We start from the raw sequence: 26,361 nt of genomic DNA, 5'->3' as shown, positions 1-26,361 counted from the left end.
GGTTCAGGGTCGAGGGGTTCCTGGATCAGGGGTTGATGCGCTGTGAGGTTGAGTGATCGGGGCGTTGAGGGATTGGGTCAGTGGCGGGGCGGAGGATGGATTTAGTGTAGTAGTGACAGGAATTATAATTTCCCAGACGGACTCGAGAAAATTCCTGATTACATATTTATTAAAGAAATAGGTACACGAATTTAGTGTTAAACATGATCTTGTTTTTCATTCATGCGTCGCGCTCTTAACAATGCGTTAAAACTAAAAATGGAAAAATAAAAACTTTTTACAAAAAAAAGCAAACCGACTTCAAAAAGGATGAAATAAAATATTATCCTTTTTGAAGTCTATGCGTTACCAACTGATATGTTTGAAGTCGGTGCCAAGCCAAGTAGTAACAATACCAGTCAAAAATAATCAGCTTTATGGCTATAAATCCCATTAGAACTGTACTAATAACTATTACAAATGTGTAAGTAATTCTGTCTGCCTCTTTGTCGCTTTTTCATGGCTAAACAACTGAACCGCTTTAGGTGAAATTTGGCAAGAAGGTAAATTTCTTGAATTGTTTTATATTTTGAAATGTAGTCCTCTGGATAAGGGACGGGAAATTACTCAGTCCCAATCTCACACTTGCGTGCTATAGACTGTTCGAGCATTAGTAAGAAATGCTCTTTAAAAAATACGACGGAAAAAAAATGCATTGGATTTCCACTAATGTGCCGACAAACATGGTACAGACTGCGCCAAGAAGGTTTGATCGTGTGTTGTGAGGTGTGTTCTTAGATACAATCGACGTCAAAGATATGTTTACACTTTTGCACCTTACACCTTTGTTATAAGGCGAAAAGTGTAAACATATTTTTAACGTCGACTGTACCTACAGAAAGTATGTTCATTGTCGTCGTGTAAGGCAATCCAACGTAGGTACATCCTTATCGAATCGCACCAAAATCATGGTATGCTTCAAAATTTGGCTTGGCACCGACTTCAAACATATCAGTTGGTAACGCATAGACTTCAAAAAGGATAATATTTTATTTCATCCTTTTTGAAGTCGGTTTGCTTTTTTTTGTAAAAAGTTTTTATTTTAGATGTATGATAGATAATTTGTTTAATGTAAATTCATCTCAAAATATGTTGAGAGAGAGTGCAATTTCGTTTGCATCGGCGTTAATAATTTTAAAGTCGAATACGTATTAAATGTAAATTGATCTCTAACCCGTTTGGGGAGAGTGCAATTTTGATTGCACTATAGTGAATAATGCAAGTGTTGTGCAGGTAAATTATGACTTTCCCTGGACACCAGCTGAGCTGGATTGGAAGTGTTTGTTCGATTAAGTCTAGATCTAGTACTTCTATGGGTTAATATTTGTTCTCGAACGCAACTCGATTTCATTTTATTCTTCACATCGAGAAAACGAAAGCTGGAGCGGATTTTATATGAGCCGTTTCATAGTACAAATCTCTCGCCAACTCTTATTAATTTATCTTATCTATTAGTATCACAAAATGTTTTTTTTTTTGAGTTACACATCTACTTAAGCCTAGCAAGTTTAAAACGGAACTAACTTTCCGTTTTAAAATTCATAATGGCGCTACATTTGAATAGGAATCATTACATTTGTATCATTAATATCATTATGAATTAAAAAGTTCAAAAATTTACCCAAATTTAAGCGAATTACCAGATACCACCATTTACAAACAACATTATTGTTATCAAATGTTATTTAAATATGCATCATAATTTCTACGTACCTACTTACAGATAAAACAATAGTTATCATTAAAATTTGACGTCAATACCCCACACCCCACACGACTCGGAAACAATCACCATATTGTAAACCAATGCCTTAATAACACGTATATATTTATATAAACAATTATCTATCATACGTCGTGCGGTGTCTAGATTTTTCATATCATGAATCGTATATAAATGTATAAAGATAATGAGATAAGGACTATCTATCCGTAGTATTGATAGCATATTGATAATGTGTTTCAAAATAAATTATCATTAGGTCATTGCCAGAATGTTCTGGGTAGATAGGGATTCACAGTGATATTTAATGATATAACCTTATTGATAAAATTAGCAACATCGTGTGATCTTGCTAAAAACATTGTTAGAAGGAAACACCAGCTGAGCCCCTTCTCAGATTTGAAATTCTGGCCAAACTTTGGAGAGGAAAATGTCGTTTGTAAGTTTGGAAAAATTACCACTAATGTTTCCTCTTAAACTTGTAAAAATTCCGATTTAGAGTCATACAAAAGCCAACAGTTTTATGATCTGTAAAATAATAGCCAAATAGCAAATTAAGTTTTCATAAAATGAAGGAAAAGAAGAAGAAAATACATACCTTAAATAAACTATATCATACAAAATAAAAGTAAAACAAAAAACATAGGTATGAGGGAAATGAGGATGAAAGGGCAGCCTTTGATGTTCAAAAAAAAAAGTAGAAACGTCTTCATCAGCGCGGCTAAAGACTGCTGTTAATATCTTGCGACTTATAATTTTGTTGTGTTACTTGTTTTTTTCTTTTATTTTTTGTCACGAATAAACGCTCTCTATTCTATCTATAATTCCTGTTCTCGATTCATTATCACTTGACTGTCCAACCAGTAACCAATAGTAGCCCTACCACAGGACGTCCATGACCGATGTCGGCCCACGGCGACAAACGAACCACTTTCGTCGACAACCGGCCCACCACACATAACCCCTATTACAACCACTTAAGACCCACCAACGGTCATTTGACGCTGTTGTTGTTAGTACTTTCATAACGAGCTTGTGTCAGTTACCGTCAACATATTATTTGAATACGCCGTAAATAAAGGGAGGACCATAAATTGAGTACAATTAGAAATTTTATGGGACCGGTAGATAAACTGTTGTTGATATGGGTTAGTGGATCCAGTCACTAAAATGTGGTGAGTGGTGAGAGTCGCAGGCGAAACCGAAAGGCTCTCATCATCACCACTTGCCTTATTAACACATTCACTGCCAAACACCGCTGTACGTTCATTTTGTATTGGAAATGTGGGGGCTTGTCACTGAAAGCGTTAAGGTAAAGATGCGTCCCACTGCTGGGTATATGCCTCTTCACACGATAGGATTGGAGGCTTCACACACCTTCGACTTTTTCGCAGTTGTATTCAATCTCAGTCGGTATTTGTATTGTTGCAAAATAGGGTTTGGAATACTTTGGAACAACGACCTGTGTTTTTAGGGTTCCGTACCCAAAGGGTAAAACGGGACCCTATTACTAAGACTCCGCTGTCCGTCCGTCCGTCCGTCCGTCCGTCTGTCTGTCACCAGGCTGTATCTCACGAACCGTGATAGCTAGACAGTTGAAATTTTCACAGATGATGTATTTCTATTGCCGCTATAACAACAAATACTAAAAACAGAATAAAATAAAGATTTAAGTGGGGCTCCCATACAACAAACGTGATTTTTGACCGAAGTTAAGCAACGTCGGGCGGGGTCAGTACTTGGATGGGTGACCGTTTTTATAGATAATGGTACGGAACCCTTCGTTTGCGAGTCCGACTCGCACTTGGCCGGTTTTTAAAGTCACACGTCGTAGCACTCGTTTTAATATAAAGGTCTCTAATTTAAATGAAGTTGGTCAGAAGTTGATGAATCAGTACATGAGGATTGTAAAGTAACAAGATGAGAAAATACATTTGGAGGAAGAAAAAAAATACTAGCATTATAGTTTTTTATATACATCTCACATATAAGAGGAAGTTTATTTCTAACGAGTACCAAAGTAATATTCCGAGTATACTATATCGTATTTTAGATATAGAGCGCTACGCTGACACGATGGTCTCGTCAGATCACTGGTAGATTGTTAGTTAATTACCAGAAAATTAATAATTTGGTGTGAACGGACACCTGTTCAAAAGTCAATCGTTTTTGCTTCAATCAACCAAACTTGACATTTTCATCAATATGATTTATAGTTCGTTTTTTTAGCATTAGAAAGAAGTTGAAAGAAGGTAAGCGATCTTGACATGTCTTTTAATTGAAAAACGCTTTTTAAAAATCAGTTACTATTATTTATGAAAGCAGAAGAATATAAAATGATCATATTAGATTCATAATTGTTACATATTTGCCGTAACTTATTTTTAAAATGTGTTTTACAATTAAAAGACACATCAAGATTGTTTATCTTATTTTATTTCTAATGCTAAAAAAAACGAACTATAGATTTAGATTTATTTATTTCATAAGGGGTCATCCATTAATTACGTCACACGAATTTCTAGGTTTTTTGACCCCTGCCCCCCCCCCCCCCTTGTCACATTTGGTCACATTTGGCAAACCCCTCCCCCCTAGTGTGACGTCACATTTTTTCTACGAAATCGCCAAATCGAATTAAGAAAGTACCTAAGTATTAATAATATTTTATCAAAATATTTTTGACGATATAAATATTAGTAATTTTATAACCCAAAACTGCTTAGGAAAGAAAATTAAAAGAATAAAAACGATTATTAGCTGCTTTGTTACTGCACACCGTTGTATGGGGACCTTGCACTTTGAGACTATGCGCTGAAACTTGGTACAGTTGATTCTTAGCTGGTCTTGAGCAGATACAGATCGGGAGCCGTCGAGAGCCACCTCTCATTTAGTGAGGGGGGAGGGGGAAAGTTCGATGCTGCCGCGCTTCACTTGGAGCAACATTTCTCTAAAACTATACCTATTAAGGAATGTAATATATCATTTTCGGATAAATTAAGGATGAGGAATCTAGTTTCGGAACAAAAACAATGCACTTTCTAACAAAAAAAAAGCATAAAGTAGAAAAGACTAAAAAACGTATTTTTGATTTTTTCATAATTACCAATTTTTTTTAATGGTGTAGCAGGAATCTGAAATCAAAAAATACAGTCGTAAAGCTACACTTATTACGTTTAAGAAAATATATAGTTTAATATACAAAACTGTTGATAAATGGGAGATAAAAAATAATATTAAGCGTGGGTCAGAGTGATCTCAATACAAAATAATATGAATGTGGGAAAGTTACTTATAATTTGTTCTACAATCGTTTATTTTTCTTGTTTTTTCGTAAATAACTCGTAAACGGTAGCCCACAGCAAAAAAATATCTTTTACGTAAATAATCTGTTTCAGATTTCTTATAAAATAAGTACTACTGTTTTTCGGTACCATCAATATTAAAAAAAATATTGAAGGGAGAAAATAAATACTTAGGTCCCCTTTTTTAGTCATTCGTAAATAACTCGTAAACGAAGGCCAATAGCAAAAAAATTTTTAGTACATGAATAATTTACATAAAATTTCCTACAAAAAAGGTCATTCGAACTTTTTCGCTAGGATCAATATAAAAAACGATATTAAAGAGAGAAAATAAATTCTAAGGTCCCCTTTTTAAATATTGATCCTAGCGAAAAAGTTTGAATAACCTTTTTTGTAGAAAATTTTATGCTAATTATCTTGTGTTAAAATATTTTTTGCTATTGGACATCCTTTACGAGTTATTTACGAATGACTAAAAAAGAGGACCTTAGTATTTATTTTCTCCCTTCAATATTTTTTTTTATATTGACCTTAGCGAAAAAAAGGAGCACTTATTTTATAAGAAATCTGAAACAGATTATTTACGTAAAAGATATTTTTTTGCTGTGGGCTACCGTTTACGGGTTATTTACGAAAAACTAAAAAATAAACGATTGTAGAACAAATTATAAGTAACTTTCCCACATTCATAATATTTTGTATTGAGATCACTCTGGCCCACGCTTAATATTATTTTTTATCTCCCATTTATCAACAGTTTTGTATAATAAACTATATATTTTTTTAAACGTAATAAGTGTAGCTTTACAACTATATTTTTTGTTTTCAGATTCCTACTACACTTAAAAAAAAATTGGTAATTATGAAAAAATCCAAGATACGTTTTTTTGTCTTTTCTACTTTATGTTTTTTTTTGTTAGAAAGTGCATTGTTTTGGTTCCAAAAAAAAATTCCTCATCCTTAATTTAACCGAAAATGATATATCACATGCCCTAATAGGTACAGTTTTAGAGAAATGTTGCTCCAAGTGAAGCGCGGCGGCGTCGAACTTCCCCCCCTCCCCCCCACTAAATGAGACGTGGCTCTCGAGGTCTCCCGGTCTGTATCTGCTCATGACCAGCTAAGAATCAACTGTGCCAAGTTTCAGCGCATAGTCACAAAGTGCAAGGTGTCGTGCACTAACAAACTAGCTATATCGTTTTAAAAACTTGTTATTTAAATGTACAGCGAATGAAATAATTAAAAAAAAAAATTCGGTTACTGATGAAGTTAAAGTGACGTCACAAAGTTTGTGTCTCCCCCCTCCCCCATGTCACAATATGTCACATTTTCTTGCCCCCTCCCTCCCCCTAAACGTGTGACGTAATTAATGGATGACCCCTAATATGAAATTACAATATATATTATTTTACATTAATCTATATTATGATCGTCAAGTATGTTTCACGAGATTTTAAATTTGGTGTGTTAGTTATAGCGTTTGCCAAGCTCAATACAGTTGGATGAAATACATTTTCCTGGGTCACGCTTAAAACCCTTGGCTTGGTGTTTAAATTAATCAACTATGCGTTTTTGTGGTGCTACCATATTTGGCCATCTACTTAGCAAATAGGCATATTAGTAGAATGTGGTGCAACATTTCTTCTAACAAAATGCTAATAGGCTAATAATGACTGAATTACAACAAGAAATGGTTTGATTCGCTCAGTTACAATGCCTTAAAAATTGTTTATTTATCTGTCACTTAAGTGATTTAAGTTAATCTATTCAGGCGCAGCCTACATGCCACATACATCATTGATCCAAATTCGCAAAAGCTATAAAATCATCCGCAAGAAATAATAAAACCTATAAGTAAATATTGTAATAAATACCAAACAGCTGGAGTATTGGTCTTTGCCAATGTTCTGCCAGTTCCAGCTCGTAGTTCCTTGTTGATTCAATAAAATATGACAAGGTAATTCGATTCCCAAGGTGTGTTATCCAGGTGCAACAAATTAATGTAAAGTGTAATATTTACTGATGAAAAACGCACACTAGACACTGCCAAATTTCCAGACGCCATTATTAATGACGTATCCACGTGCGACCACACCTGTCATTGCGCTTGCGACGATTCTTCCAATCGACCGAGCATTCGCATACGATCTTGAAGAACCAGCATTAAAATTGATCTCCGTTTATATCCGATCCACGGGTAGACTACGCACAGTGCCGCGTCGCATGGCACTTTCAGTCAAAAATCCGAGGGTGATTGGACCAACGTACTATGAACGTCTACCTGCAAAATTGCGAACTGAACCATCTGACGAAACATTTGAACGCCAATTGAGACTCTTTTTATTGGATAATCCATTATATTCTGTAAATGAATATATGGAAATGACATGTAACACAATAAACTGAATGTAATTAATTTTTCTTTGACCTATATTTCATTTTTATTTTAATTTGACGATCATTATGACATATCCATGCTTACTGTATTGACATTGTTTTTACATTTTATATTATTTGACATTGTTAAAAAATTTAGTTAATTAATTGATTGCTTATAATAGTTATAATGGTTTTTAAATTGTGTACTTATTGCTTGACATTTGTATAATTATAATCAATTCTTATTTTCCTACTTGACGATCATAATATAAATTCGTATAGATTAGTGTAAAATAATTTATATTGTAATTTCATATTATGAAATAAATAAATCTAAATCTAAATCTAATCTATGGTCGTTAATGATCTACAGCTCAGACTTTCACTGGTTGGCCTGCGTTTGTAATCGCAGAATACGGGGACAGGAATAACAAGTTATTTTGGAAACGCCACAATTGCATTTTGTTCAGTGTCAACGCCGATGCCAAAGCAAACTGCGAATGCATAATTCGGTCTCGTACATTTTGCTAGGGTCAGTCAGACTAACCGTCTGTACCAGGAGAAAACTACTGTTTTATGAAGGCATACAGCCTGTCACAAGTCGAAGGCACAAGGCGCGGTAGGTCACCAATGCGTTGGTCAGACCTAGTCAAAAATGCACTCAATGGACCACTGACATGAATGTACAAGAAGGGCTACAGTACGGGAAGAAGGCGACGGATTGTGAAGCTTGCCACCGGCTCTGATATGACGACCACGACCACTCTGACAAGAGTGTGAGGACAAAGAAGAAGATAGCCTGTCACCACGAATACCACGATTCCCGTAGTATGGCGTATCCGTCCTATGCCCAAGGGCTGCTGTTACACTTTTCAGAAAAAAAGTGTACCTACCATTTACTTTTTTTCGAAAAACTAACAACTGTTGGGTTATTACGACTCAGAATCACGAGGACTATTGAAAGACACCGAAAAAGTGTCCCCAGTGTTTCATACAAATTTTGGATGTCAGTTTTGTGACGGTCCATATAAAATGTATGTGCAAAATGGGTTACAAAACTGACATTTTTTTTTCAGAAGCTTCCGTTTCCGTTTTTAAATCTATAGTCCTCGTTATTCTGAGTAAAAAGAACCCAAATGTTGGTAGTTTAATCGAAAAAAAAACTACCTACCTAAATGTTACACTTTTTAACTGAAAATGCCCGTAAATATGTCACCAATCTGTATGTCTAATCGGTCAGTCTTCCCGCGCCCACAACCAAAGTTGTGGTCGTTTCGGACTGTATTTATAATTTAACCATTCATCATAACAATGATTACTACAGATTATATCACAAATGAACGAGTGTATCAGTTAACCGAGAGTTATTACACTGCCGTTTGAGCGGCAAGTATTTTTAACTACACTTTCCATTTCTATCGGCTGGAGTAATTCGCTTTTCAACTGTTAAGGGGGCATCCGTTACCACAGAATAAATAATAGTACCAGGCGTGGCTCACTCCGCGATTTCGTCGCTTTGCTACAGGTAGCTAAAAGTACATCCGTTCCACACCAATTTTGGTGGCTAGCCATAAGCCGCGCGTGGCGTTGTCGCCACCTATACGAGTATAGCGGCCATATCTGTCCTGATCGTAACAGACGCGTTTTGTTAGAGAGTGAGTCTTCTGTACCTAGTACTATTATTTATTCTGTGCTAGTACTATTATTTATTCTGTGATAGTACTATATAGGTACAGAAGGTTCACTCTCTAACAAAACGCGTCTATTACGACAGATATGACCGCCAGGTGGCGCAAGCGCGAGCAGGCGTCCGTTCCGTGTTCCGTACCAGTGACTGCTAGACACCAAAATTGGCGTGGGCCGCATATAATTGTAGCGAGGCGACGAAATCGCGGAGTGAGCCACACCTGCTTATACAGATCTGAATCAAAATAATACTAAAAATAGTTTCAAACACGAGACGTTTTAAACATGCAATGTTTAAAAAAAACTACAATACAGTCGCCATCAGATATATCGGAGCGGCCAAGGTGCTCACAAATATCGGAACATGCCTCTATTGTCAGGGCGTTAGAGCGCGTGTTCAGATATTGTGAACACCTTGGCCGCTCCGATATATCTGATGGCGACTGTACAATGAGGTTATTTGCAGTTCGGAACAGTTCTAAAAAATTAATGTTCAAATTAAACGATATCGAGAGGCCCCTTAACATGTCGCTGGGTAGCGAAACAGTACGCGCAAAAAATCGGTATTCAAGGCTATTATAGCTCTTTATTCTCTGTGGCCATTGACTGGTCACTAAGACTGTCGAAATCGTTCGCATGTACACGATCGAATCGTAATAAGTGTCAAACAGTTGCCATTCTACTCGTACATTTGAACTTGTATCTAATCAATTAGAGTTCAGGGCAACCCGACTGCAACTTGGGAACTGCACGCCAACGTTGCAGTAGGCGTGCAGTCGGCGTGCAGTTCCCATACAAATTGCAGTCGGGTTGCAGTCCGTCTGTATCGGCCCTTAAGATTCTTGTTAGCTGGGTCGCATCATAATGCAGGCATAATGTGTATTATTTAGTTTTAATGGTCACTATTTGCTTAAAATAAAGATTATTTAATTTTAACAGCCATTAAAAATATACCTATACAGTTTTTTACATAAGTAGCACAATTAACAAGAGCCTAGCTAAGAATGCTAAGATCTGCCGCCGCCGAATATAAATACAATTGACGTAAATTCATAAAAACTATTACATTTATACCAACGCGATAATCTCATTAAATAGCGGTCGCCAACGTCTTTACGACAATACATTTTAGTCACTATTGTCACTATAGATAAACCTTATCAGGTTGCAATAAGGTTCTTTAATGATCAATTCATGTGTCACCTATAGTCATTCTGAATACCACTGAGAATGAAAGTTATTTTTTATTAGTTTATTTAGTAGGTTTTTGTGATGGCCGGATGAGAGTTTTAGTCTCATTTTAATTAGAGTTTGAATTTACATTGTTCTGTATAGATTGGTGGGAAAGATCCGTCCGTCCGTCCGTCCGTCTGTCACCAGGCTGTATCTCACGAACCGTGATAGTTGAAATTTTCACAGATGATGTATTTCTGTTGCCGCTATAACAACAAATACTAAAAACAGAATAAAATAAAGATTTAAATGGGGCTCCCATACAACAAACGTGATTTTTGACCAAAGTTAAGCAACGTCGGGAGTGGTCAGTACTTGGATGGGTGACCGTTTTTTTTTTGCTTTTTTTTAGTTTTTTTTTTTGCATTATGGTACGGAACCCTTCGTGCGCGAGTCCGACTCGCACTTGCCCGGTTTTTTTTTTTCTCTGCACTTTATGGCTAAGTTGTGTTTTCAAGAACCAAGATTTGGTTCAAGAAGAACTGGGTATTTTACTTATCCGCATTTGTCGACAGATAAGGTATAAAAATCACACCTCGTTGAAAACGTGACAGGGCAGGGCCTATAAGAGTACGTAGGTATCCAAATATTTTTCCACATGCATAAACTACGCACTTGCTCATAAATCTCATAATGCTCATACTAGTTACGGACCTCGCTCGAAGTTACAATAAACCCCGGACCTAAAGTATGGAAAATGTGGTTTCAGTTAAATATCTTGAGATTTTGATATGTTATAGATTTCAGAGTCCTGAACAAAAGTCTCTAGGGGTGCTACCACTGTTTCCTAGTCCCTTTCAGAGTTTCGACTGATTTTGTACTTGAACTTTCTTTCGGCAATTTAACTAAAGAGTCGTACGCCTACAGGTCGGTACAACCGATTCATATCAAAGCAAACGCACAATGGATAGAAGTGTTAATAGTGCGCAATAGAAGTGTTATCTTACATCAGAAGTATCACAACTCGTGGAGGCTTGGCACTTTGCTGACATTGTATATCAAAGATGCGCTGATTCATGTATCGGATAGTAGATAAAGTTGTAGATTAAGTCCGGAGCCCCACTGCGGCGCACGCTATGTACAGTTGTACACGACCCACGTTCCTATACAAAATTTCGCGGGCTTGCCCACGGTTTGTATTAAAACGTGGGCCGTGGATGTAGCGTGCGCAGCAGTGGGGCTCCGGCCTAAAGGAAGTAGGTACATACCCATTCCATAGCCATTCCACAAAAAGATCTACAATGTCGGGGACAATTTAAATGTATATGAAAGATGCGCTGATGCATGTATCGGATTTTAGTTAAAGTTGTAGATTAAAGGAAGTAGGTACATTATAAATTGAAGTAGATCTACAATGTCGGGGACAATTTAAAGCTAAGTTAAACGTTATCATGCCAAATATCGGTTTCTTAGCTTTATCAGAAGTACCTAGGTATTGAAAAAATAGCGTCGCAAACTCGACAGTATCCTGGAATGCCCCAGTACAAGTAAAGTTGAATTTTGTGAATAAATCTGTCATGCTAAAGAAACTGTATACGCAACGCAATTCTTTTTACGCAGTACTTAATCGGACGATAATCGTACTAATATGTTGAATAAGTATATATATTACGACGACGATTACGGAGACGTTTGTCACTTTCTGTACGGTTACCATCAGTTTGTCACTTACGTAAACGCCGTCGAGAACGTAATTTACTTTCTATACATCTCGCTCGCACTCGCATATTAGTGCAAACGGGATGTATAGAAAGTAAATTACGTTCTCGAGGGCGTTTATGTCAGTGACAAACTGATGGTAACCGTACTGGTCTACTTAGTCGTGTTGATACTTTTTCCTTGATCCAACAACTAGATAGGACGGAGTTTAATGTTTCTAATATGATTCTACACTTGAAAATAAACAAAAATGTATGGCGGAAAAGGGGGCCAAAACTGCCACAATGTCCGCCCTGTTTATTGCCTATAAAACATTGGAAGCGTGAATTTTATACTCGAAGTTGGCAATTATGGCTAGATGCCAAACAGTATCGTCTGACAAACAACCTACTAGCCTAGTCTAGACAGCTAACCAACTTAATAGACTAGTCACATAACAAATCACTGTGCCACACGAGCCCGCCGCCAAATAGACTGCCGTATTCGAACTTCAAGATATTCACAAGAGACGACACGTACTAGATCCATTCTAGATACGTTATAGTTTAAATATCAACTAGTTCTCTTTTGCAGCGCATTTCGGGCAACCAATGTCACTTTTACGTCCCAGGGGTAAAGGTACCGTATGGCGGTTGGCGCTTACGGTATTATTAACGCCGCTCTAATATTATTGCGGTGCTATGCGACGTAAGCGCCAGCCGTTATAAGGTACCTTTTCCCATGGAACGTCACATATTAAAACGACAAGCTGAAATAACATGAAACGTGTGGCATTTTGTTAAAAGTTGTCATACAAAGAAAAATAGGACGAGTAGAAGTTTTATTTAAAACTTCTACTCGCTCGAATTTCTTTGTACCTATTACAATTTCTAGCAACGAAGAAGGAATCTAGTACCAGACATAGACACATGTTACTTGAATGTTCATGGTTCGATAGTACCATAATATTGCATTGTCAATTAATCACCCGACTTACACAAATGACATGTATGCAATTTTTCAGCTCAATCGGAAATCAGTAAGTGGGTAAAATTTAGCTTCCAAGATTTGACCCACACTAATTAACAAACATACTAACATGGCAAGATAAATAAAAGCTTGGTAATAAGAGCCTAGCTTCGACTGTATGGCGTCCGCTAGGTACGTGTGACTCTTAAAAATGCGTCCCAATAACAAGACTGCATATTCACAATGAATTAGTCTCAATATGTCCACTTAATAGACCATTACAACTATGTCGTACCAATAAAATTGCGTACCCGCACTAATTTAGTCTCGCATGTTTCACTAATGAGAGCGACAAGGTAACAAAACGCACTATACTTGCCGCAAAACTAAGTGGCGAGTCAGGTCTTAATGCCATCACTTTCACTCTTGGTTGGTCTTAACAAGGGTAAAGGAGATAGCATTATGATCTCAGTTGCCAATTGGTATTGCGGCAATATAGGTCGACGCAAATCAGTCAAAAGATCACATGGCTCGTCAAAACGATACGCGTGACGTCAAACTACGCCCACCGAATAACTGGACGTATAAGTGGGTTGAATAACATTCGATTTTTGAAGACGGTTAAAATACCTGTTGCTAGTTAGATTGAACCAGTGGCGTGGCGCCAAACACGTGATATTACATTTTTGTCTTAGGAATAAAACTATTGAAAAGGAATATATCGCGTAATATTGAATTCATACTTCATCCCGACGTTTCGAACCCTTTACAGCGTTCGCGGTCAACGCGACACAATCCGCGATATAATCCCGTTACGATAGTTTTATTTCGTAACTATCGCGTTAACCGAAGATATTTTTTTTTGTCTTAGATTTAATATTATAAAATCTAAAGGGGCCCACAGATTACCAGTTCGCCAGACGATATCAGCCTGCCAATTGTTCGGAACTGTCATCTTTTGCGTTTAACTAACAGGCCGATATCGTCCGGCGAACTGGTAATCTGTGGGCCCCTTAAGACACACATAAAGATATATAGACACACATAAAGATGTCGCATGCAAGCAAGATACTCCTTCGCATTATAAACGCTAGGCTTTCTTCCTTCGTTGATCACCAGATACCGAGCGAACAATCCGGTTTTGTGGCTGGTAAGGGAACTCGCGAGCAAATCCTGAACGTCCGACTTCTCATTGAGAAATGTCGTGAGTTTAACAAGCCACTGGTATTGTGCTTCATTGATTACGCTAAGGCGTTTGACTGCGTCCAGTGGAGTACGATGTTAGATGTGATGATCGAGATGGGCGTGCCTGAACACCTTACTTTTTTGGTGCAGAATTTGTACCTCGATGGTTCGAGCTTCGTGAAACTGGAAAGTGAACAGTCAAATAATTTCCATGCAGAACGAGGCGTTCGTCAAGGCTGCATTCTGTCGCCGAAACTTTTTAATTTGTACGGCGAACATATTATGAGGAAGTCATTGGACGGCTGGAAAGGCGGTATCGTAGTGGGTGGACACAGGGTCAGCAATCTGAGATACGCAGACGATACGACGATAGTGGCATCGAGCGAAGAGGAGATGGCAACTCTTCTGAAGAAAATTGAGGTTGAGAGTACTAGGCTTGGTCTTAAGATTAACCATTCCAAAACGAAAGTAATGGTGGTTGACCGAGCTAATCTACTTCCCATCACCGATGCACTCAGTAAATATGACAAAGTGAGTGAGTTTGTGTATCTCGGGTCGCTGATAACCTGTGACGGTGGCTGCACTGGCGAAATACGCCGTAGATCTGGCATGGCAAAAAGTGCAATGGCGAACCTCGACAAGATATGGAGGAACAGAAGTATTCGTCGTTCAACCAAGGTGCGCTTGACCCAATCTCTGGTATTCTCGATCTTCGTTTACGGTGCCGAGACATGGAGCTTGAAAAGTCGCGACAGGGCAAAAATCGACGCTTTTGAGATGTGGTGTTGGCGAAAGCTCCTACGCATACCCTGGACGGCTATGAGAACCAATAAGTCTATCCTAGAGGAGCTGAAGATCACCACACGGCTCTCTACAAAATGTCAAGAACGCGCGCTCAGCTTCTTTGGTCATATCATGCGGTCTAAAAAGCACGACCTAGAAAGGCAGATTATCTTGGGCCAAATAGAGGGCAAGCGAGCGCGAGGAAAAGCACCCACGAGATGGTCTGATGTTGTGAAGAGGGTGGTTGGCGGCAACATGCAGTGCGTGACCCATATGGCCTATGATCGCACACTGTGGAGACGTAGCATACATGGTCGCGATCCTCAGCAATGAGGGACCGAGGAAGAAGAAGAAGAAGAAAGATATCGTGACAGGGGTAAAGCAGCGAGTTACGTAGGTAACGTATAGGTAAGTAATGTCTGCCTATGCCGCCTAAGCCTGGCCCGGTCTAAGAGGAATACCTTGTAACTGGTTTGACGTTGCGGGGGATTACAAGGGTGGCAATGGTGTTACAAAATCATAAGAGGAAGCCGATGCACGTGCGAAATGGAGGAGAAAAAGTTAGAAAGGGCTTAGAAGCCACAGCGCGGACGCAATCGGGATAACTATGAGAGTGCCGAGACATGATTTTAAGATGAGACGGTCTTAAGGCCTGTGCACACCGGTTGCGTATGCGTAGACGTGCACGTGCGCATTGTATTGTAATATATAATATACAAATCCTTATAGTTTATTTAAATTCGCGGCTCGTGGCTCGGCTCGCGGCTCGTCTCGTGTTCGCCTCGAGCTCGTAAGCTCGTCGAGCTAATGATTACACTCTCGCCTCGTGGCTCGGCCACAGCTCGTAAGCTCGTCGAGCTAATGATTACACTCTCGCCTCGTGTCTCGGCCACAGCTCGTAAGCTCGTCGAGCTAATCGATTTTACAAACGGCACGGTATGAGGTTTGTAACAGAATGACAGCCGAACACGAATGTAAACAGCAAGAGCCCATCGCGAGCCCGTTTGACTCGTGCCCAAAAAACCGCTCCTCCACGCGAGCCAGCGAACCGAGCCGCGAGACGAGCCCAACGCTTACACTCGCGTCTCGTGGCTCGCACGCGAATGTAAACCGCGGGTTATGAGAGGCGGTAGAGCTTGCAGCAGCATGTCGAGTGAAAGAATAGCATCTCTTTCACTCGAGATTACTCTTCTCTGAGAATTCCAATTTTCGTAGGAGAGAGTGAAAGAGTGAAAGCGAAAGCGGACACATGCGACATAGACTTTTGATAAGACTGTAAGCGATGTGATTGTCATTTGCTACCTATTCCGTAGGTATCACTATTTTCGCAACTCACGGGATATCCGTTCGACCATTGAATTTGATAGTGATTAGAACTGACTATAAATAGGTATATTATATATAATGGAGTTGACTTCTGACAAAGGTTTTGCAACCATTGTGAAAATGCGCTCGGTTTCGGTCAGTTCAAGGTCGTGAGAACAATAAGAAAAGTGTATAAATATTCTAACAAACATTATGCATTTACATACAATAGTAAAACGTTTATCGAAAAGGTTTGTGATATGATAATTATGAGGATTCTCGTGAATATGGCATTTGTTCACTGTTCTGCGTTATTAAAAAATATATATTAAGAATTTTCAATATTAAATTTCTTTGCAGTTGCTCATAACTTTATAGTCTGCAATCTGCTAATGTCTTTGAAACTCAAAGTTAGTGAGGTTTGACATAATAACAACTCTACAGTCAGGCCCCAATCTTTCACCACGGTGACAGGTGCGACAATTGTAAAACATCACTGTTGCTGACGTCACAGGCCTCCATGGGCTACGGTTACCGCTTACCATCGGGCGGGCCGTATCCCTGTTTGCCACCGTCATTGTATTATTAAAAAAAAGTTTATTATATCGGAAAAAACAGATATTTCTCTTGCTAAGTTTATGACAATTGTCAAGATTTAGAAGAATGATGGTGGCAAACAGGAATACGGCCCGCCCGATGGTAAGTGGTAATCGTAGCCCATTGATGCCTGTGACGTCAGCAACAGTGATTTTACAATTGTCGCACCTGTCACCGTGGTGAAATTGGGGCCAGGTTGTCCTAGTTACGGATGTAACATTATATAAACATAGATATATTTGAGGAGTGGCTTTTCAAGAGGGCTTTTTTTTATATGGTGTCCATAGAGAAGAGAAATAAGCCCTTTTGAAAAGATTCTCCTCATTGTATGTGTTGTTGTGAGTGTTTGATCATTGCTTGAAGACAAAGAAATGAATGAAAAATTGAGGAATTGGTTTACACTCTAGTTTCAGATATACGGCGCGATTCGGGAAATGAATTAGAGATTCACCAGATATGAAATAGCAAAGATATGTGACGTTCCACGGCAAAAGGTACCTTATGTCGGTTGGCGCTAACGCTATTATTAACGCCGCTCCAATATTATTGCGGCCGCCATAAGGTACCTTTTGCCGTGGAACGTCACATATCTTTACTATTTCATATCTAGTAAATCTCTAATTCATTTCCCGAATCGCGCTGATAGAAATTAAGTATTACACATTATATCACAAGAATTCTAAACGAAAATAAGTTTACCTATACTTCTTTCAAACACTGAAAATAAAAGAATTCGTCTAATTGAGTAATGCTGTCGTTCATATGGCCCTGAAACTGACACTAATTGTCTATCTTTCAACATAAAGTGCTTTGTTGAGAAACTATTTATATTACACTACATATAATTAAAATTTTGAAGTCCTAATATTACTTAGGCTTCCTATAATTCGGCTATCTCAAAAAAATTCTAACTATACCTACACTTCATTATATTATTTAACAAAATCCTCCTTTTTACAAACACGGTAAAAATATGCCAATAAACATTATTATCATTAAGTAATACATCATTAATATGCCAAGGTGGGTATTTCCTGTGCATCAATGAATCATTAGGTATAAACCATATTTGTACAAATTCCACAGACACATACTATAGTAGTAGAGTATGAAGTTAAATGTATTTCATTTATTGTACTTACTGCAATTTAATTAGTCATATGCTTTTTGGAATTTCAAGATTTTTAGTGCAAATTTAATTAATTGCATTGTGTAATAATAATAAAATATGGCCATACATTTTGTATCAGTAACATTTGTTACAAAAAGGAATAATTAAAATGTATGTAGATATTCATTCTTAAATTATATATACAACTTTATTTTGTTCACTGTAAGTTGATTAATTATGAACTACATTCCACTCTCACTTTCATAGTTACTGTAACTTAGAAAAAGCACTTACCCGTCTGTTGTCACCGAATTCAGGGACAACGAATCAGCGATCAGCATCTCCAAGTTCTCAGCTGGTGCCTCATCCTGCGGCCCAGGGTCTGGAGCCTGGTCCTCTTCACTTACAGCACTGCGCTGCTGACTGACGTTGTGCAGCCCAGAGAGGTCCACGCTCCCCTCATCCCCCAGGTGACCTTCCGACACCACCAGCATAAACAACGCGCAACTGAGAACAAAAAATCCAAGGTAACAACGAAATTACATATTATGTTACGCAAGCACCGAAAATCAATCCAAAAATTACCTCGACAGCACTGAAATTGTCAGCAGCGACGTGTAAATAACACACAAGCCGCCCTTCATCTTAATATCAGTGAGAAATCCAGGGTCCAGTTCATTTTGTGCGAAATATTCTCACTTAGCCATCGTTACAAATTTTAACACTGTATTGCACTAACAGAGGTTCACACGAGACACACACTTTTAATAATAGATTTCACACATTCTACGGATTTCAATAACAATATAAGGACCAGCTGCCGCGGCAAGGTACGTTCCAACGAAATAAAATGGGGACGAACATTTGTTCAACCAATTTTACTGCAATCGAATAATTTTGACAGTAATGACAGTTACTTTTTTTTCTGAATAGTTCATTCAAGTGTCAAATTTAGGAAATCAAATTTCTGTCATTGGTTGTAATGTATAAGAATTATCGACTATATAACCTGGTCCAATGAGAAACTGACATTTAATGCCATTGCCTCGTTGTAATTGGTCACAATATTCATAGCACTCCTTTACACGCACGTGATTTTATAAATACGGGAAACATAAGTAAAAGAAAGACAATTATTTTCATTGCAATCATATCTGCAATTCTGCATCTTTAACAGAAGATATTTAGTCAATCCCTTCTAATTCATTATAATCCAAAAAAATAGTCATGAAAATAAATAGCTTTACGTTTACGTTTCATTCTACATCAAACTTCGCATCCATCATTGCGAATTTGTGACGCCCTGACGCCGCTCCAGTCGCGCTGCTGCTGTCATCTACGTCAACGGTTGGAGTCTGCCTGGCTCGTTTTCTGTTTTTCGTCACAAATATCCGAAATGGAAAGTTTATTCGCAATACCGTTTTCGGTATTAGAAATCCCTAATATCAAAATTAAAAAGCCGTCTTGGCTTCAGGCTCCATCGGCGATGACTACTTTCTCATTGGTGCTACTCTCATACTTTTTGGTGACTGGAGGTTAGCGGCGTCTTGTTTTCTTTTTATTTTCCAATAAGACTATGTTACTAAGAGAAACTTGTGTTAATTCCCTATTCAATCTGTCATCCATTAAGTTTTAGTTTAGTTACAATTTTATTTTATTTAAAGTACTTGCAAATTTGAAGAGTATTGCAGCTCGTTAAAGTGTCAGGACGCTAGAAGCTTCTCATTAACTCAATTCATTATCTCTCTGAGCGAAACTACTAAATTATTTAAAGACGTTTTTATTTGTAAAGTTCAACAATTTGTAAATCCCTTAAATTATTAAAGTAAAGATTATTTATCTATATTTCAGGTATAATCTATGATGTGATAGTGGAACCGCCCAGCGTCGGCTCAACGACCGACGAGCACGGCCACAGCCGGCCCGTGGCCTTCATGCCAAACAGAGTTAACGGCCAGTACATCATGGAAGGCCTAGCTTCCTCTTTTCTCTTCTCCATGGGCGGTCTTGGCTTCATCATCCTCGATCGGACACATAACCCTTCTACACCTAAATTGAACCGAATCCTACTTATCTCAGTAGCGTTCCTGTGTATCCTGGTGTCCTTCTTCACAACCTGGATCTTTATGAGGATGAAGCTCCCAGGATACCTTCAGAATTAGAAATAAGATGAACTTTTTACAAATGAAATCTTTTATATTTACTTAGTCTGTATTCTAAGTTGAATAAAATACTTTTTTTACTTATCTGCATTTTATATGCATGGAACTAATCCTCAGTTAAGCAAAGTAAATGTCTAAATTAGTAGGGTGTGTTCCTGTTACTTGTTTTCTATATGAAATCAGTCCCGTTTGTCGCCATTTATATTCTCAATATTGTTGCCTGCCACGTAGCAGTTAATTTTAAAACCTGCCATTTCAATGTTTCTGATACAAAACTGGCTTATTAGATATGCGGTGGGGAACAATATGCAGATAGATAGCAAATTCTTTTTAAAAGTTTAATTTTGAGTTCACATAAGAATATCCCATTATTATGTGGATATGTTGGTACCCATGACTTATTTTTATTTGTACATGGAGGCCTCGTGCATGAACTATAGGGGGTAGCATAGGAGCCGTCAGATTTTTGGCGCGAGGCGTAAATGTGTTGTTTATGCTTCCAATGTAGCCCATAAGATGGCAGAACCTACTATGTACAAGGAAACCGACACTATGTACCGACGAGAATGGTAGATGGTAGCACTTGCTTTGGCAATGTACATGTGCACATATTATGTTTCCGATTCAGGCCACAAGATGGCAGACCCTCCAATGCGCACGGTCCCTATAAATATTTATTTATATATTTATTAACATAAAAATATACAGCTTATACAAGTACAGTGTCCTACAAAACAGTTTACTCGATTTGACTGTGGGATCGTGTAGTCTCTACTCTCTTATAACAAAATCGTTTACATCTATCATTACTAATAATGCTCAACAATTACTATACGCGATTTACGAGGTAACTACGCAGCTTTTTACCAAATTTTACTTTATTGGCTTCCTGTCTGATGTCAGAGGGCAGGCTGTTGAGTATGTATAAATAACCATCATTTGATGGTTATTTACCTGTCATAGGTACGGACCACTTGACGCGAGAGGTATAGTGTTTTTCTAAATGGGAAAAGATGTACTAAACTACATTTCTTAATGTATATGTAATTATGTTTATTTGGCATTAGAAATTAAAATAACATTAATTATAAATGTACATACATTGGAGTATATTACTTAGTTTTTTGATAGCCTCAAGATATAGATCTAAAAACACCAGTCAGATGAAAATAGAAAATATAGAAATTAACTTTCATGAATACAAATTAAACATACGGGTAAAGTCTAAATTAAGGCCGCCGAGCACGAATAATTTGGTACAATGACCCGCCATTTCCTATCTCTCGCACGCGCGTATTACTGTCCCGCTCGTGATGCCGGCGCTCAATGCCACTGTGAGCGGGACAACTGTGTAAATACGCGCGTGCAATAGAGATAGGAAATGTCGGGTCAATATACGAAATTCTTTATGCTTAACATCCTTACCTTAAACTAACTCTACAACGACAAGCCGTGTCAGCGCCTCTATAACCTTAATATTTTTATAGAAACACCCCCTTGTTGACAAGCCGATAATAATCGCTTGTCCCTTTCCGACGTATTGGTATGATGGAAAGGGACAAACGATTATTATCGGTTTGTCAACTTTAGTAAACGTTTATGAATAAGAGTGTTAATGTTTATGGTGACACTCTCACACTATGTTTCATTCCCAGTCACTGCAGACACCTGAGACACCATAACTTTTTAACTATACTGACTTACAATAATGCCTTATAAACTACTTATAATTAGTTTGAGATTCAAAATGTCATGTAGACTTGTATAGTCGGAATAGTACGTAAGCAGTGTTATAATATTCATAAGATAACACATTCAATTAACTCATCAAATACTCATCATTTCGGAGACAAATCGAATTATTTTTATCAAATATTTTAATTTGTGTTTTTCAGTTCATCTAATACTGTTATTTTACGCGACTATTATTCTCAAATAGGTAGGTATTTTACTATTCTTAAAGTAGTAATAATAGTTTAAGTTGACAACATTTTTTGGAAGACATTTTTCGTTGCTGTTCCGTTACAGTCGTATCCGGAACGTCCTGAAATTAAAACATTTAATTATCATTACCGATACATGTCATCATCAATCATCGCTGAGACGTCCGTTCGGAAAGAGAACCCAGGAACTTTACAATCGGCCGCCGACATATGTGGCTTTCCATTAGAGAAGGGTCCTCATGCTTAATGTGTAATAAGGCCCTTCCTATCAGAATCCTTTGTTTTTATTTTTTATTTATAAGGACTCTTCTGTGATAGAAAGCCACATACATCCTCGTAAGACCCACCATATAAAGTTTTCAATTATTTAATTTGAACCTTATTCTACAAGTAGTATAGAACGAATTTCGACTGTTTCAAAAAGCAATGAAACAAGAAATGCTACTTTATTTGGTTCATGAAAGGTTCAAATTAGGTTGCATGAATATGTACATTGTAATGTACATTTGAGTCGCTTAACTTCAAACTCGGGTAAATCCATCTGTCAGATTATACGATTTTGGTATTAAGAAAAGGTAATAGGGTAGATATTTGCTGAAAGGGTCGAATGGATTTACCCGAGTTTGAAGTTAAGCGACACATTTAGTCTCGGGAGGTTATACTTATACTCACTGAGTGAAGTCCGAGCTCTTATCAATAATATGCTCAAACTCGGCAAAGCTGAGCGCGCCATCGTCATCCAAGTCTGCTTCTTCCAGAACGTTCTGCACCAGCTGTTGCAGCTCCGAGTCGGCCAGCTGTAGTTCTGGGCCGCAGAGTCGCTCGATCACTTCGCGAAGGTCGGAGACGCCTATCATGTCGTCGCCGTCGAAATCTGGAATGTTATGGAACTATATAGAAATAGGGGTTTTCCCTATAAGGTCAATATGAGGAAGACCGTTTTTTTTATTTTTTACTTACAGAAGATCGGTAATTTTTTTTGTGATGAATGAATGATCAAACATCAACTTTTACCAAGCAGAGTTGCCACATAATGTACCTACAGAGTTATATAGCGCTTTCTATATTGACTGTCAAAATTGGAACACCCTAATCTCATTACTCATAGTAAACTCAAAGAGGCTTGTATTTTGTGTACTAACACAATTGAAAGCTAAATTTAAAATGGCATAGATTTATCTGAAGGTTTTTTTTCTAACAATATCAATATCTAATGTAACAGGTAAATTAAATTGAGCCTGAAATAAAAAAAAATATATTTACCAAAAATCCTAAAAGCATGCTCAGCTTTCACCGCCTTCGGGGCATTATCACTGAACACTGACATCATATCCAAGAAGTCCTCAAATGTGCAGTCGCCATCGCTGCTCGAGCTGAACACTTTGCAGATCCGGTCTCGGAATGGGTTGACTCGGAGCTCTGGGTACTGGAGTATCTTGGCCATCGGGAGTTTGGCGTTCTTGTTGTGGCCAACTTTCTCTGGAGCTAGGGCTTTGAACCGAGTGTGGGCACTGAAATGGAATTCAGCAGTTTTCAATATTCTATTGTTCAATATATCCTGTCCTTGTGTCTGTCTATGTGTTGTCCTTTCAATATATTCATTATTTTCATTTTGGGAGATAAAAAAAATATTTTATAGTTTACATTTTCTGATGTTAATTCTTATAATTTAGGCTCAGGCAAATTTGTAATTAAATCTAATCTAAATATTTTTTGCAAGTAGGCCTTGATGGTTCTATCACAAGTCAATACAACTGATGAGGATCCATTAATTATTTGAATTTTAGGAAATTTTCAGTACCGGTTGGTATTGTAATGTTACAAATCTACACTTGAGGGAAATAAAAATGGGTATTGGTAAAGAATCTTCACACAAAGTGAGCAATTTCGATTGCTACTGAGTGTAGTTATGTTAGTATCTTTGTTATTAGATGTAAAGGTTGTTTTGAGAGTAATATTTGGTTGTTTTGCAATTAGCAATATTTGTGAAAGTAAACGCAGAACTATTTCCTAAAGTTAGAGACAGAATACAACGTGTACATAATGAGGGCAAATTAGTGTTACCAAAAACAAATCTGTATTACTGTAGAAGGAACGCCTACATTATGGCCATCAAAGTATATAATCAACTGCCTTCTAATCTACGTAACTTGCCCTTGAATAAATTCAAAGCTCAGCTCCACCAATGGCTTACTCATAGAGTATTTTACTCAATAAACGAGTTCTTTGCTTGCAAAGAAGACTCTGTAATATATTAGTTAAGTTAGTTGCATGATAGATTTAGTCCTTTAATTTTAAGTTTTTCATTTGATATTCGCACGCCAGAAAAGGCGTAATATGTAGAACTATTTTGTACCTACTTAAGACCACTATGTAACCATATTACTGCGAATAAACCATTTGTATTTGTATTTGTAAGAAATATTCTAGTCCTGTAACTAAAGCCACATAATTATAAAAAATCTATGCAAAACCTTATTTTACTTATTTATTAAATGGATACTTATAAGAAACTGTGCAGTATGTAAAGGTTGTTTTGAGAGTAAGAAATATTCTAGTCCTGTAACTAAAGCCACATAATTATAAAAAATCTATGCAAAACCTTATTTTACTTATTTATTAAATGGATACTTATAAGAAACTGTGCAGTATGTACTAGTCACTTCAAAAGATATAAAACAAAAAAATTGAATAAAAACTTCCAAGGCCCTTTAGATGAACAGTACAAGACAGTAATTTTTCCACTTTTAAATTTATTCTAACCTTTAGATGAAGTTAGGTTATTTTAACTTGTGTTTTGCTAACAATACCCTCAGGTAATACTTACAATATTTGTGTTGAAAAAACTTATAAAAAAGCCACTGTTTATGCTTTCAATGCTTGATGCTACATTGCTGTTTTGCAATGTTTATGCTTAATATAACAAAAGGTAATTTCTAGTTCATTTTCAATAAGCATTATATGAATTTGATTGCATCCACAAGTCAACAAATAATGTGCCTTTTGTCTGAGAATGTCACAAATCGTCGGCCTAAGTCGCAAACTCCTCCGGGGGAGTTACGAGGTTTAAGTATTGTTGTCCAAGGTAGCAATTACTAGTAATTTCCTTGAAATGGAGTTACGAGGTTTGCGATTTAGGCCGACGAAATGTAGAATAAAATGGTATGTGTGGATTTATACTTACTATAACACTTCCTTCTTCGTAAAGTAAGTAAGGTCCTAAAAAAAACAAATTCGATTTTAAAAATATTAATAATGTTCATTTGCAATAATGGGACAATGTTGCTCGTAGTCGTCATGACATTTTAACTAGGTCAAATAACTTATAATTAAGGAAAACACGGTACAATTCTGATTCATACAATTGGCCCAAATACAAACGTAAACTTTACCTCGTAATCTTGAAGCTCCTCCTCAGTGAATTGGCTTTTGCCCTGGCCCATTTTGGAGAGGATACAAAGACAAAAGCAAACGCCGGGTTTCTGGATAATTATGTTAACAGATAATTTAGCGATGAATAGTTGTACCCTTACAGCATTATACATATAAACAAACTATTCATCATAATCCAACAGCGTATGTGTGTTGTGTCGATCGTGTGCGTCGCGCGATTCGCGATTTGTGTCAGTTCTGACAGTGACAGTGACACAAGAATGATGTTGCTGTTTGAAAAAAACCGGCCAAGTGCGAGTCGGACTCGCAAACGAAGGGTTCCGTACCATTATCTATAAAAACGGTCACCCATCCAAGTACTGACCCCGCCCGACGTTGCTTAAGGCGACGGTAGCGGTGGGTAAAATTTCAGATTCTGTCAATTTACCCCATTTCACACACAAGCGCACTTCACGCACACTACCTCACTTTACTGGGACAGGTCAGTGACCCATCACGTTTTTTTAAGATTGGACTTTTAGTTTAGTATTGACCACTAGCCTCCTTTGAGGGTAAAAGCGTTCCATTGAAAGATGAAAGAGAAACAATGCATTTAATCTTGCTTTCCTTGTCTGTTCATGTCACACGTGACGTACCTATTTAATTCATTTGATTGTTGACTGTTTTATTACCTAATATTGCTTTGTCGAGATACGCGTTTTGTACAATTAAAGCATGAAGTTATATTGTTTAAACTGGAGCGAGTTGTCACTTTTTTTGCCATACTAATTTGAACCTTATCACCGAGACAGAATGTTGTTCGTACCAGACTAGAGAAAACGGTCCACATGAGATAGAAAAACCCGAGCCCTGTGTCTCACTCGCACAAGTTGCCAATGTTAAAAATATACCATTGTGGTAGAAATTATATCAA

The 26,361-nt window shown here is 37.6% G+C and overlaps 3 protein-coding genes across 3 annotated transcripts in view; 1 reads left to right on the top strand and 2 right to left on the bottom strand.

The window, feature by feature from the left end:
* The window catches only part of LOC134790908 (SUN domain-containing ossification factor), an 81,994-nt gene extending 63,160 nt beyond the window's left edge, over window positions 1–18,834 (bottom strand). The window contains exons 1-2 of the mRNA XM_063761903.1: window positions 18,536–18,834; window positions 18,245–18,457 (exon numbers count right to left, since the gene is read on the bottom strand). Coding sequence (XP_063617973.1) covers window positions 18,245–18,457; window positions 18,536–18,594 — 272 coding nt within the window. The 5' untranslated portion in view covers window positions 18,595–18,834. The remainder of the gene's footprint in view (window positions 1–18,244; window positions 18,458–18,535) is intronic.
* Window positions 18,835–19,281: 447 nt separating this feature from the next.
* LOC134791153 (oligosaccharyltransferase complex subunit ostc-A) lies at window positions 19,282–20,190 on the top strand. The gene is made up of 2 exons (XM_063762171.1): window positions 19,282–19,485; window positions 19,802–20,190. The coding sequence occupies exons 1-2, from the start codon at window positions 19,347–19,349 to the stop codon at window positions 20,110–20,112; spliced, it is 450 nt and encodes a 149-aa protein (XP_063618241.1). The 5' UTR covers window positions 19,282–19,346; the 3' UTR covers window positions 20,113–20,190.
* Window positions 20,191–21,741: 1,551 nt separating this feature from the next.
* Window positions 21,742–25,642, bottom strand: LOC134791152 (calcium and integrin-binding protein 1-like). The gene is made up of 5 exons (XM_063762170.1): window positions 25,448–25,642; window positions 25,240–25,274; window positions 23,319–23,566; window positions 22,728–22,929; window positions 21,742–22,156 (listed from the first exon to the last, which is right to left on the bottom strand). Exons 1-5 carry the CDS (start codon window positions 25,598–25,600, stop codon window positions 22,135–22,137), a joined length of 660 nt encoding a protein of 219 aa, XP_063618240.1. The 5' UTR covers window positions 25,601–25,642; the 3' UTR covers window positions 21,742–22,134.
* Window positions 25,643–26,361: the final 719 nt, after the last annotated feature.

The sequence above is a fragment of the Cydia splendana genome, chromosome 5 (assembly GCF_910591565.1).
Source record: "Cydia splendana chromosome 5, ilCydSple1.2, whole genome shotgun sequence".
NCBI lineage: Eukaryota > Metazoa > Arthropoda > Insecta > Lepidoptera > Tortricidae > Cydia > Cydia splendana.
Note: the sequence above shows the minus strand (reverse complement) of the source record. Positions and strands in the feature narration are given on the sequence as shown.

Excerpts from the sequence above, each read along its gene's own strand:
- LOC134791152 (XM_063762170.1), bottom strand. The coding sequence starts at position 25,600 with ATGTATAATGCTGTAAGGGTACAACTATTCATCGCTAAATTATCTGTT. Across the intron at positions 22,930-23,318 it reads GCATGCTTTTAGGATTTTTG|ATTTCGACGGCGACGACATG; the intron begins GTAAATATATTT and ends ATAACATTCCAG. Across the intron at positions 22,157-22,727 it reads AAGAGCTCGGACTTCACTCA|GACGTTCCGGATACGACTGT; the intron begins GTGAGTATAAGT and ends TTTTAATTTCAG.
- LOC134791153 (XM_063762171.1), top strand. The coding sequence starts at position 19,347 with ATGGAAAGTTTATTCGCAATACCGTTTTCGGTATTAGAAATCCCTAAT. Across the intron at positions 19,486-19,801 it reads ATACTTTTTGGTGACTGGAG|GTATAATCTATGATGTGATA; the intron begins GTTAGCGGCGTC and ends TCTATATTTCAG.